Source organism: Natrix helvetica, assembly GCF_964273705.1.
Source record: "Natrix helvetica genome assembly, chromosome: W".
NCBI lineage: Eukaryota > Metazoa > Chordata > Lepidosauria > Squamata > Natricidae > Natrix > Natrix helvetica.
Window position 1 is genome coordinate 81,813,592 of NC_138555.1, and position 14,133 is coordinate 81,827,724.

General features: G+C 49.8%; 1 protein-coding gene across 1 annotated transcript; it reads left to right on the plus strand.

Moving 5' to 3' along the window:
• Positions 1–2,519: 2,519 nt before the first annotated feature.
• PSMB11 (proteasome subunit beta 11) lies at positions 2,520–3,324 on the plus strand (the record flags this gene model as incomplete). The annotated part of the gene is given in 2 exon segments (XM_081969112.1): positions 2,520–2,555; positions 2,557–3,324. Coding segments are annotated over 2 exon segments (804 nt in total).
• Positions 3,325–14,133: the final 10,809 nt, after the last annotated feature.

Genomic DNA, 14,133 nt, shown 5'->3' on the forward strand with positions numbered 1-14,133 from the left:
CAAAACGGAGGAAACTCTTTTGCTCAAACTTCCTCCACCCAACTCCCCCCCAATCCGCATATCAAAGGGTGAGGCCTGCAAACACAAATAAGAGTTAGGTTCCCCCGCGGAACTGCACGTTCACAAGAACAAGCGCCTATACACACACACACGTTGCAAACGCTCCTGAAGTGTCACCCTAAAATCATCCCGAAGGCACACTTTCACACCCCAGCCAAGCTTCCCCCCTGGTGAAAATCTGTCGCCATACCCCATTTCTCTGCAGCTGCCCTTAAAGACAAACTGTTTGCTTTTGGGGATAAATATTTCCCCTTTAGTCACCGGATCTCGTTTTTTTTATATGCTTGCTGGCTCAACACACACACACACACACACACACCAACTTGAGTTGGAATCCCAAATTCTTCTTCCGACAACCGCAATTTCCAACATCTGGAACAAGCGTCACCACTTTCCCCAAGATCGCAGCGAAAACATGCTCCGTTCTTGGAAGGGTTTGCCCTGAAGTTCAACTGCTCGAGAAGTAAATTAGAATAAATTCCGGAGAATCGCCACGGGATGTTGGAGTGCCAATGAAGTGTGTAAAGACTCCCAGCTGTCTCCGGCTATTGGGAGATGCACTGTCTGTGGCACGTACGCTTTTTTCTTGCTCGCTCGCAGGGCGTTGTCAGGCTCTTGTTTCCCAACCTCTGGAAGGACAGACACAGGTGAGGTGGGGTGGGGTGGGGACAATTCAGCGTCTCCCCCGCAGAGGACGCGCGCCGTTAGGAAAGACGGACAGCTGTTAAGATAGCGTCGTTTTGGTGGCAGGCGCGGAAGGGGACAAAGCCAGGAATAACCTTGGCAAGAGGACAAACCATTTTTAGGTTGGGAACGCCGGTCTCGGCCGCAGGGAAGGTCAAACCTGAATTAAAGTGTTCTCATTCTCCATCCGTTGTCCTGTCCTGTCCTTGCATTTCGAATGACATTGAATGCCGCGTGCAGCCAAGGTGTCTTGGGTACCAAAATGTAGCTGTCGGTTTGCTCAAGAGAGAGTGTTCTTAAAACAGCGTCTCTGGGAGTCCCACTGTTTCTCCTCAACACTCCCAAGAGGGAGCCCATGACTTCAGCAAGGGGTGCCAATCAAAGTCACCCTTGGAACAAAAGAGAGATTACTTCCTCGTCTTTTGTGTTTTGTGTATCCCAAATGTTAGGGTCAAAAAAACAACAACAACCCCGGTCCTAAGTCCCTTTTTTCAGCGCCGTCGTAATTCCGCACGGTCACTAAATGAACTGTTTGTGGAGCGGTGCGGTGGCTTAGAGGTGGAGCTCTCGCCTCACAAATCAGGAGGCTGTGAGTTCTATCCTAGGTAGAGGCAGGTATTTATCTCTCTCTCTCTGGGCGCAATGAGAATATATCTGCTGAACAAAACTCTGCCTTGCCAACAGGAAAGGCAGGTGGCCAGTAAATGCTCTAATAGCTCTATTCAGTTGCCCAGACTCCACTCTGCAAGGGATTATGGGGTAGTTAAATGATGATGATGACTAAATGGACTGTTTGAAAGTGGATGACTCTCTGTACTGGGTTATCTGCCTTACTTACCGAGACTATCTGTTGTGGCCGCCAGCAGCCAGGGGAGCTGGCAGCAGATTCGGACAGTGAGGAGGTGGGGGAGGAACATGGGCCAGTCCTGGAATCTGAGGAAGGCTCTGATGAGGGCAGAGAGGGGGCCAAGGCTGTCTGCCAGTTATCAGCTGCCTTCAGGGTCAGTGAGGCAGAAGAACAGCTGGAGCCTGTTCCCAGGGTGCGCATGTGCAGAGTTACCAGACGAAGGGAACAGCTAAAGAACAGGGGTCGACTTGGGAGTAAGGCCACAGGTGGACGATGAATGGCCCTTCCCAGAGGAAATAAAAGAGGGAGCGCCAGGGGAGTGGAGTTTGCAGGAGGCCAATGAAGTTCCCTTCATTGGTTTGTGACTCTCCAAGACTCCTGGCCAGGTTTTGCAGAGATCAGCCTGGCAGCTCTCCAAGCCAGAGAAGGTCTGTGACCGTAAATCCTCCCTTGAAAGACTTTGCTGGGCGCGAATGAGCAGAATTCACAGTCAATTAATAAAAGGGGGTTTTTTTTGTCGGGACAAGGAGTTTGCTTCATGCTCTCGGGAAGTCTCGGTCAGAAGGCTGTGCTTTGAGATGAATTTTTATGCCTCTCTTCCCACGCCGAATTCGAATTCAGTAGAAGGCACACCATACCACACTTCAGGAAAACTTGAAGGTGGGAGCTGTGATAAGCTGTGGCATCTCATTCCACCCCTTTTGGATGAAAACAACTCAATGTCCCCTTTAGAAAAGGAATTGAGCACCTGACACGGGCTCAGACCTGCCCTCTGAGGCGTGCAACTTAATGCGGTGTCTTCTCTCAAATCTTGCTCCGCGTCCCGAGAAATATAATCCTTACCTCCTCCGCGTCACCCTCCCCTCGGCCTCCTCCAGTTGACCTGGGCCCTCCTCTCCGCATCCGAGCAAACGGGCTCATCCTTTAAATGCTCTCCTCCCTTCTCTTTCTATTTTCTTTTCAAAATGGCTCTCCAGGACGTTGTCAGGACAAGGGACCCTTCGCAGGCGCCTCCTTGGGTTCAGCCATCGCCCGGTGGGCCCGACTTCCCCCGTCCCTTCCTGCTGTCTCACGGCACCACCACGCTAGCCTTCCGCTGCAGCCACGGGGTGGTGGTGGCCGCGGACACGCGCTCTTCCTGCGCGGGTCTGGTGTCCGAGCCGGCGTCCCGCAAAGTCATCACGCTGCACCAACATCTTCTGGCGACCATGTCGGGGACGTCGGCCGACTGCGCTACCTGGCTGCGGCTCCTGCGTTCTGCGCTCCGCCTAAGGCACCTTTCGGAAGGGCGGCAACCCAGCGTGGCTGGGGCAGCCAAGCTCCTCGCTCTCATGCTGCGGGGATGCGCCCACAAGGATCTCTGCGTGGCCACTTTGCTCTGCGGTTGGGATCACCACGGACCCGGCTTGCACTACGTCTACAGCGACGGGACCCGTTTCTCCGGAGACGTGTTGGCTGTGGGGTCCGGATCGACTTACGCCTACAGTGTGCTGGATGGCACCTATCGGTACGATCTACCCCAGGCGGAGGCGTTCTGGCTGGCTCGCCAAGCGGTGGCTCATGCTGCCCACCGAGACGCCTATTCCGGCGGCAATGTGGATCTCTACCACGTCCAGCCCAACGGGTGGGTCTGCGTGTCGCGGGAAGATCTGAGTCAGGTTTTTCGGGGCTTGGAGTTCCACGATGAAGAGGACGGAGACGGCAGAAAGGATGCCCCCGAAGAGACCAACTAGCACTCATCTTTCCTGTTTGAGCAGCGGGCTGGACTAGAAGACCTCCCAGGTCCCTCCCAACTGTTATTCTGTAATCCTTTAGCAGCAATCACACAATCTATTTTGATCAAAAAAAAATCCATTGTTCTCTACGATTTTGAGCATCGAAAATGCCATGGATTGATTGTCCGGTAGGGAAGGGAACCTGGGTGCGAAATAAACCAGCTTGAGCGATATCAGCCTGGCCTTTTTTGTTCGGCTCAAGATCAAAGTGGGATCGCGGGGCCTCCAAAAATGAAACCATTACCCGACATGGTGGGGAATAATCGACCCAAGCCCACCGGCTTGAGTTGACGTAAGCCAGCATGACCTCACATAAGCTAGTCAATGTCGGAAAGGAACAGATGGCCACGTCGCATCCATTACAGGAAGCCGGAGGCCAGTATAAACCAGGATAGAGGACAAGCCACGCTGGTTCCGAGTCTTGCCATAAGCAAAGGAGACTCGGGACGGACGGACGGACAAGATCAGTCAGCCAAACTGGGTTACGGGGCAAGCAACTCAGTTCCCTCCGAATGCTGGTTAGGAGAGGAGGCTGGGCTGACGAGGTCCTCACTTTGTGGGAATTGGGGATCTTTAGATACCCTCCAACGGGACCAAAGATGCTGGATGTTGCCATTCCAAAACACAAGCTGGCCAACCAGCAAGGTTAGATTCACACACTCCATGCCGACCCAGGTTAGTTAGCTAGTTACTTTATTTTGGAATCTTGCACGAACTCAGACTGAAGGTAGGTACGGTGTATTGCACGAATCCTGCAAATGTGACAAAACGGAAGGCAGCCATCCTGCCCTCCGCTTCTTCGCGGGCGTGAGAGGGGGGGCAAGGGACCCCCAACTGGGGGGGAGGGTCTGTTCCCACGCCTGGTCTCCAGGATTGCAAAGAAGGGTGGGAAGAGCTAGGAAGAGGGGCTGCCTTATTTTTTTGGGGGGGGAAGTGGTGGAAAGAAAAGGATGCTGTCCTCCCCCCCCCCCACACCAGTGGTCGTGATGGGCTGGGCTCGGAGCGTGTGTGTGTCGGGTGTCTAAGCAGGCCGGCTGGAGCTGATTGCTATTCCGGGTATGCGCTGCGTTTCAAGGCTGGCGCACCACGGTCGGCCGCTATCTTAATTGGCATCTCTCGTGCACGGGCAGGCTGGCATTTTTCGGGAAGGGGGTGATGGTGGCTCGCCTGCCAACCTGCCCAGCTTTCTCTCTAGTCCGCCACTCTCTGCCCCCGTGTCGTGCGGCCCCTCTCCCTTCTACTCATCCCTGGCTGGCTTTATAGCCCTCCTTTCTTTCTTTCTTTCTTTCTTTCTTTCTTTCTTTCTTTTTCTTTCTTTCTTTCTTCTTTCCTTTTTCTTTCCTTCCTTGTTCTTTCGCTCCTTCTCTTCTTTCCTTCCTTTCTGTTTCCTTTTCTCTTTCTTTCTCTTTCCTTTCCTTTTTCTATCTTCCTGTCTTTTCTTCATCGTTTCCTTTTCTTTTTCTGTCTTCCTTTCCTTTTTCTATCTTCTTACCTTTTTCTATCTTCCTTTCCTTTCTCTTTCTTCATCCTTTCCTTTCCTCTTTCTGTCTTCCTTTCCTTTTTCTATCTCTTTCTTTCCTTTTCCTTTCCTTTTTCTATCTTTCCTTTCTCTTTCTTCATCCTTTCCTTTCCTTTTTCTGTCTTCCTTTCCTTTTTTCTATCTTGCTTTCCTTTTTTCTCTCCTTTTTCTGTTTTCTATGTCCCTTTCCTTTTTTCTCTTCCTTTCCTTTTTCTATTTTCTATCTTCCTTTCCTTTCCTTTTTCTATTTTCCTTTCCTTTTTTCTATCTTCTTTTCTTTTCTCTTTCTTCATCCTTTCCTTTTTCTATCTTCTTACCTTTTTCTATCTTCTTACCTTTTTCTATCTTCTTACCTTTTTCTATCTTCTGTTCCCTGGCTTCCTTTCCTTTTTCTTATCTTTTTCTTTCCTTTTTTTCTCTTCCTTTCCTTTTTTCTATCTTCTTACCTTTTTCTATCTTCCTTTCCCTGGCTTCCTTTCCTTTTCTATCTTTCCTCTTTTCTCTTCCTTTCCTTTTTCTATCTTCCTTTCCTTTCTATCTTCCTTCCCTTCCTTCCCCCATTTCTCTCTGTCTACCCCCCCCCCAACATCCCACCGCACCCGCCGCATCTTAAATTACGCCTCTCCCCGCCACGGGACAGGGGGGCGTATGCGCCAGCCACCGGAGCTGTCAATCAACGCTGCGGATCGGCGGGGGGTCGATCCATTAGCTGACGTGGCGGAGGGGGAAAGGCAATTATCGGCTTTTTGGACCGCTTCACCTGGAGGCGGAAGAGGGGGGGGGAGCGTAGAGCAAATGAGGCCAGGCGGAGGGATGGGGGGGAGGCGGGGGGGAGGCGAGGGGAGGGGAGGCAGGGCAGAGAAGCGAGCCGGTTGGCTTTTTTAGTCCAGGGATGGGAGACCACGAGGAGATCCCAGGGATGGAGAAAAGCCTGGGCAGGGAAGAAGCGAGCTGGCTGGGTGTTTTTTTTTAAAATTTATTTAAGCCAAGGATGGGAGACCACAAGGAGATCCCAGGGCTGTAGGCAAAGTCGGGACAGGGAAACAGTGATCTGGCTGGCCAGGGATGGGAGCCCACAAGGAGATCCCAGAGAGGTAGGAAGATCTGGCAAGCTACCCCCAAACTCTCTCTCTCTCCCTCCCCCCCCCTCTCTCTCACACACACACACCAAAAAAGAAAAGCTCCAGGAAGGAAGGAAGGAAGGAAAGGGAGGGAGGAAGGAAGGAAGGAAGGGAGGAAGGACAGAGAGGAGAGGGAGGGAGGGAGGAAATGGAGGAAGGAAGGAAGGACAGGGAGGAAAGGGGGGAGGGAAGGGGGGAGGGAAGGAAGGAAATGGAGGAAGGAAGGAGAGGGAGGGAAGAAAGGAAGGAAGGAAGAAAGGAAGGAAGGAAGGAGAGGGAGGGAGGAAAGGAAGGAGAGGGAGGGAGGAAAGGAAGGAAGGAGAGGGAGGGAAGAAAGGAAGGAAGAAAGGAAGGAAGGAAGGAGAGGGAGGGAGGAAAGGAAGGAGAGGGAGGGAGGAAAGGAAGGAAGGAGAGGGAGGGAGGGAGGAAGATAGGAAGGAAGGAAAGAAGATAGGGAGGAAAGAAAGTGAGGAAGGAAAGAAGTAAAGAAGGAGAAGGAAGAGAGGGTGGGAGGGAGGAAGATAGGAAAGAAAGAGAGGGAGGAACGAAGGAAATAAAGGGAGGGAGGGAAGAGAGGGAGGGAGGAAGGAAAGGGAGGGAGGAGAGGAAGGGAGGGAGGGAGGGAGGAAAGAAATGATGAGGGGAGGAGAGGGAGGAAGGAAGGAAAGGGAGGGAGAGAGGAGAGGGAGGGAGGAAGGACAGTGAGGGAGGAAGGGAGGGAGGAAGGAAAGGGAGGAGAGGGAGGGAGGAAGGACAGGAAGGGAGGGAGGAAGGAAATGGTGGAAAGAAGGAAGGAAGTGGTGGAAGGAAGGAAGGAAATGGAGGAAGGAAGGACAGGGAGGGAGGAAAGGGAGGAAGATAGGAAGGAAGGAAAGAAGATAGGATGAGAGGGAGGGAGGAAGGAAAGGGAGGAGGGAAGGAAGGAAAGAAGGACAAGGAAGAGAGGGTGGGAGGGAAGGAGGGAGGAAGGAAGGAAGTCAGGGAGGGAGGGAGGAAGTAAGTAAGCAAGCTTCTTCCAGCTTGCTCTCCAGAGACCAAGTCGATCCCTGGATCCCGCTCCTTTCTGACCCAGGAATCGGGCCCAAAGCACCAGAATGGACAGGGCTACTACAGCAAGTGACCCTTTGGACCCTCTCGAGAGAAATGGATGCCCCGTGGGAATGCAAACTCCCCGGGACTCTTTCCCCCCCCTCCCTGCCCATTTCCACCGCAGGCAGGGAAAGTCTGCATTAATATGCTGGCAAAGAGGAGCAGCCCCGCCTTCCTCATTTGCATCTAAATTAAAACTACAGACAAAGCCGGCAGCCGGTAGCTACAAAAGCCATCGCAATGCCAGCCTTTCCAATCTGACCCCCCCCCCAAAAAACCAGGCCTGCTTATATACCCCCCAGATAAGCTTCCCTCCACCCATCCACCCCAATTCTTGCAACCCATGTACCCCACTCCCACGGGAGCTGCCTGCAGGGGATTCAAGCAGTATCCTGGGGTCCCTACAACAATCAAATTGGAAACGGGTCGATACAATGAAACGTATATTTGCACGTTCGCATTAATTTTAAAAAAATGCCGTCAGAATGTAATCAATCCGTTGCTGCGTTTAGAGGATAAGGGACGCCGGTGGCTGAGGGGCGAAGGCGCGGAGCTTGTCAATCAGAAAGGTCGGCAGTTCGGCGGTTCGAATCCCCAGCGCCGCGTAACTGAGTGAGCTCCCATGACTTGTCCCAGCTTCTGCCAACTTAGCCGTCCGAAAGCGCGTTAAAAAAGGTGAGTAGAAAAATAGGAACCACCTTTGGTGGGAAGGGAAGACACGTTTCCGTGTGCCTTCGGCGTTGAGTCATGCCGGCCACATGACCGCGGAGACCAGTAATGGTATTCTATTTTCCTCACTGCCAGTTCGGGAGCAGAGAGCGCGCGCGCCCCCGTCTGGGCACGACTTTTCGTGCCGGCGTTGTTAAATGAATCTCTGCAGTGGTTGAGTTAGGAAAACTCAATTACTGAGGCAAGAAACATCATAAAATGGAGCAAAACTCACTTAACAAGTGTCTCACTTAGCCACGATTGTGGTCGCATGTCGAGCCGTATATCCCATGTCAGGTTTTCCCAGCCTGGGTGATTGATCGTGAAAGGACGGGTCAATCTTTTGTTTTCCAAGAAAATAACATCTCGGCCTGTAGCAGAAGCTTAAGAACTATATTATCATTGTCGGTTCACATCCTAATCCCTTGTGGGGTGGAATCTGGGCAACTGAATGGAGCCAGCGGAGTATTTACTGGCCGAATGCCCTTCCCTGTTGCCATTGCGGAGTTTTGTTCAGCCGATATATTCTCATTGTTCCCAGAGACAGCAAGATCAGCTTCTACCTAGGATTGAACTCACGGCCTCCTGATTGTGAGGCGAGAGCTCCGCCTCTAGGCCACCGTAACACTCTAACCTTAAAGAATTATCTCTGGGCTGGAAATTCGGGGATGGGAGACCATGAGGAAATCTCAGGGTTTCAAGCTTGACAGGGAAATTGGAACCTTGACATGGAAGGAGGAAATTGAGGCCAAATGTTTGGTGGCTAAGTGAGACAGCTGTTAAGTGAATTTTGTCCCTTTTTTCGTGCCGTTGTTGTTAAGCAAATCACTGCATTGGCTGAGTTAGGAGCACGGTTATTAAGTGAATCTGGGGTTCCCCCATTGACCCTGCTGCTCCGAAGTTGGTGGAAATGGATCATGTCACCCCGGGACACTGCAACTGTCGTAAAGGTGAGTCGGTCGGTTGCAAAAGTATCCGAATGTTGTTGACTTGATCATCGGGATGCTGCAATGGCCACAAGTGTGAAAACGGTCGTAAGTCACTTTTTTCATGGCCGTTGTAACTTCGAATCGTGGCTGAACGAACGGTTGTAAGTCAAAGGTTTTAAACGTAGGAGGATTTGTAGGAGGAGGGAGGCGGTGGCTCAGTGGCTAAGACCCTGAGCTTGTCGATCAGAAAGGTCGGCAGTTCGAACCCCGAGCGCCGCGTAACGGAGGAAGCTCCCGTGACTTCTCCCAGCTCCTGCCAACCGAGCAGTTTGAAAGCCCATGATAAATGCAAGTAGAAAAATAGGAACCACCTTTGGTGGGAAGGTAACAGCGTTCGATGCGCCTTCGAAGGCGTTGAGTCACGCCGGCCACATGACCCCAGGCCCCTTATGCTCATGGGGCATATGCGTTAAGACCGCCCTGCCCCTCTCTGAGATCCAAATTCAGGCCCTTGGGAACTGACTCAGATTCATGACGGTCGCAGCCTCCAAGGGTCACGTCATCCCCCGATGCAACCTTCTGGTGGAAGCCAGAATCATTTAACAACCGGGTCGCTAACTTATCAACGGCAGGGACTCAACTCAAGAACCGAGGGAAGAAACATGGTACAAGGGAGCCCAGCTCCCTTAACAAATGTCTCACTTAGCCACAGGAATTGTGGTCGTACGTCGAGCCGTAAACTAGGGACCACCTTTGGGGGGGGGGAAGGTAGCGGCATTTGATGCGCCTTTGGCCAAGAAATTCCACTCTAGATAATCCTGTCTCTGCCAGGTTCGTATGGCCAAAAACCCTGTTAGAGAGGAGTTAGGGGGAACGCAGCTCATGTGTGAATGAGGTGTCTTCGGGTCGATTGCGGTAGGGAACGACCGCTGTTGGGAGGGCGCCCGGTCGCGATTGCCGCCTCCGAGCGGACATCGAAAAGGGCATTTTTCTGGCTGATCAGCAGGCCGTGCGACACTAGATAAGGCTAAAACTCTGCTATTAAGGGAGAAATATGTCTTTTCTTGCCCAGTGGGGAGGCTTTTTACTCATTTAGTTTCTCTTTTGCATGCTCTTTTAGATGTCGTCCCTGTGTGCGAGCGAAAGAGAGAGGGAGGGAGGGAGAGAGAGAGAAGGAGAAAAGGGAGGAAGGAAGGAGGGAGGGAGGGACAGAAGGAAGGAAGAGGGGGAGGGACTGAAGGAAGAAAGGGAGGATTGAGGGAGAGGCGGAGAAGGAAAGGAAGGGTTTGAGGGAGGGAGGGATTGAGGAAGGGAAGGAGGGACGGAAGGAGGAATGAAAGAAAGGAGGGATTGAGGAAGGAAGGGAGAATGGAGGGATTGAGGGAGGGAGGGGGGAAGGGAAGAAAGAAGGAAGGGATTGAGGAAGGAAAGAAGATAGGAGGAAAGAGAGGGAGGGAGGATTGAAGAAGAGAGGGAGGAGGGAAGGAAGGAAGGGATTGAAGTGGGAGGGAAGGATTGAGGAAGGAGGAAAAAAGGGAGGAAGGAAGGGATTGAGGAAAGAGGGAGGGATTGAGGAAGGGAAGGAGGGAGGGAAGGAAGATCCAGAGGGGCGGGGAGAGAGAGAGAGAGAGATAGATATGGATAGAGATGATAGATGATAGATGATAGATGATGATGATAGATAGATAGATAGATAGATAGATGATAGATAGATAGATAGATAGATAGATAGATAGATAGATAGATAGATAGATAGATAGATAGATAGATACGGATAGAGACAGATAGATACTGTGGATAGATAGATAGATAGATAGATAGATAGATAGATAGATAGATAGATAGATAGATGATAGATAGATAGATAGATAGATAGATAGATGATAGATAGATAGATAGATAGATAGATAAATAGATAGATAGACAGATAGATAGATGGATGAGAGAGAGAGATGAGGGATATAGATGATAGATAGATAGATAGATGATAGATAGATAGATAGATAGATAGATAGATAGATAGATATAGATATAGATATAGATATAGATATAGATATTGGTAAAGATAAGAAAAAGAAAGAAAGAAAGAAGGAAAGAAAGACAGACAGACAGACAGATAGATAGATATGCTCCAATGGGCAGAGGGGAAACCAAGTTCGCCAATTTCCTGGAGGGGGAATGTGGTTATTTTTAAACAGCAGGAGAGAAAAATTATGAATTCGGAGGAGTGTATGTGCGTCTTGGCACTTCAGGTCAGGGCAAGCAGATGAGGGAATAAGAAAAATTGCACAGATATTTTTGGCAGCTATTTTACGTGCCCCTGCTTGAAATAGTGCGAGGAAGAACGAAGTGGGAAATAAACAGGAGACACAAAGGGCCTTAAAAGCCAAAATAATGCCGGGAGTCCTCAACTCACCACCTCAACTCAAGCCCAACGTTTCTGTCGCTAAGCAAGGCATTTGTGAAAGGACTCGGCCCGCAGTTTGCTGCTTTTCCTTCTTGCCACGGTTGTTAAATGAATCCCGGCGGTGACAAAGTCCAATGACTGTTAAGCGATACTGGGCTTCCCCCATTTGACTTTGCATACCAGACGGTCGCAAAAGGGGATCGCGGGGATGCCACGACCGTCATAAATAGGAGTCGGTGGCCAAGCATCTGAATTTCGATCAAGGGGAGGCTGAAACGGTCGTTAAGTGTGAAAAATGGACATAAGTCGCTTGTTTCAGTGCCGTTGTCCCTTTGAACGGTCACTAAATGAACTGCTGTGAATTGAGGACTATCTGTATAGGTTTCCTCCTTGAGCGGGGAGGGGTCAGACTAGAAGACCTCCAAGGTCCCCTTTCAACTGTTCTATTCTGTTAACTCAGAAAGACTCATTTACTTGGACTTCAGTAAGGCTTTTGATAAGGTAGACCATAACCTACTACTAGATAAAGTAGAAGAATGTGGGTTGGACAGCATCACCACCAGATGGATTCGTAACTGGCTGACCAACCGCACTCAACGTGTAGTCCTCAATGGAACTGCATCTACATGGAGGGAGGTATGCAGTGGAGTATCCCAAGGCTCTGTTTTGGGCCCAGGACTCTTCAACATCTTCATCAATGATTTGGTTGAGGGGATAAATGGGGAACTCATCAAATTTGCAGATGACACCAAGCTGGCAGGAATAGCCAACACTCCAGAAGACAGGCTTAAGATACAGAAGGATCTTGACAAACTTGAACATTGGACACTATCTAATAAAATGAAATTCATTGGTGAAAAGAGTAAGGTTCTACATTTAGGCAAGAAAAACAAAATGCTCAGGTACGGTATAGGTGGTACTTTGCTCAGTAGTAGTAACTGTGAGAGGGATCTTGGAGTCCTAATGGACAACCATTTAAATAGGAGCCAGCCATGTGCAGCAGCTGCCAAAAAAGCCAACACAGTTCTAGGCTGCATCAACAGAGGGAGAGAATCGAACACAAGGGAGATACTAATACCACACTATAAAGCCTTAGTAAGGCCACACTTAGAGTACTGCATCCAGGTTTGGTCACCACACTGTAAAAAAGATATGGAGACTCTAGAAAGAGGGCAGAGAAGAGCAACAAAGAGGATGAGGGGACTGGAGAGTAAAACATAGGAAGAACAGTTGCAGGAACTGGGTATGTCTAGTTGAATGAAAAGAAGGACTAGGGGAGACAGGATAGCAGTCTTCCAATATCTCAGGGGTTGCCACAAAGAAGAGGGAGTCAAACTATTCTCCAAGGCACCTGAGGGTAGAACAAGAAGCAATGGGTGGAAACTAATCAAGGAGAGAAGCAACTTAGAACTGAGGAGAAATTTCCTGACAGAACAATTAATCAGTGGAACAGAAATTGCTTCCAGAAGTTGTGAATGCCCCAACAGCATCCCCATGCTCAAGAGAACAAGATTCGGATGCTTGGCAAGTGACTCACACTTATGACGGTTGCGGTGTCCCGGGGTCATGTGATCCCCTTTTGCGACCTTCGGTGGAGGCACGTCGACGGGGAAGCCAGATTTACTTAACAACGGTCTTACTCGCTTAACAGTGCAGGGATTCGCGTCACAATTGTGGCAAGCAAGGTTATAAAAAGGGGGCAAGACTCACTTAACAGCGTAACAAATGGAAATGTTGGCACTGAATTGTAGTCGTAAGTAAAGGACTGCCTGTATTTAACTACCTTTGACCCACCAAGGACCAAAATGTTTTTCTTTTCTTCTTCTAATTCTCACTGGTCATTGACCAAATCTCTCTCTATATCTATGCCAAGTACTACTCACTCATCACGAAATCTCTAGAACCGTAAAGCCTAAAACTTGACATTTGGTTCCTCTTGGCTTCTAGGTGCTCGCTAAGAAAGGATTTTTCAAAATGACCATCAGATCATTAGTATTTCTTATACAGTAATCAACACGCTCTGATGCTAAGGAGTTCTACTCCCCCTCCCCACCTGAAAAGAACTCTGTTCCAACTGCCAGTTGCCTCACATTCCGTTACCTCAGTTCAAACTGGCAGACGTTCCACTCCTTCACTCAGGAGCGGTCTGGGGCTCCTTAGAGTACTAAACGTCAGTACCTCACCAAAATGTCTACGCCTTCCACCTATAGAATTGCTTCCGGACTCAAAGCGGCGGGAGCGATATTCCCTTTTGTGTTTCAACCACCGACCACCACTGAGCCGACGGATTGAACCGGATTTCTCCTGCATTGCCCGATCACATAGTTTCATCGCAAAGCACAGATACCCAGCTAGTAAAGAAATAAATTTCAAGTTCAATTTTTTTTAAACCAATTTTTTTTTCCTAATTCTTATCGGGATGCTTCTTTTTTTTCGTTGTTGGTTATTTTCAGTGAAGAGTTTTGGGGAGATTGGGCTTATTTTCCTCCCTTCCTTCCTCTTTTCTCTGTGTGGAGAAATAGATTGAGTTGGTCGAAGAGATCACGAAGCCAAGTAGGGCTGGGAACGATGGGAGCTAGCAAAGGGTGTTTCCTTAGTATGAATATTACAAAATACAGGCAGCTCTCCACTTACAAGCATTTGTGTTCGCGACCGTTTAGCGTTACAATGGCACCGGAAAAAAAGTGGTAGGCAACCAGTCCTCGCAGTTACGACTATCTCACCATTCCCACGGTCACTTGATTGCTCGACAGCAGGCACCACCTCTTTATAATGTTTGCATTGTCCTGGGGTCATTTGTGACCGATTCAACTGGCTTCCGACCGACGAAATTAACGGGGAAAGGGAGATGTGTTTCGCGACCGTGCGATTGACTTAACCACCGGGCTGATTGGCTTTAAGAGACGAAGCAAATAAAATGGGTAAAATCGTGGGCGACTGAGTGAACCGCCTCGCTTTACCACGGAAATTCTGAACCCAACTGTTGCCGTAAGT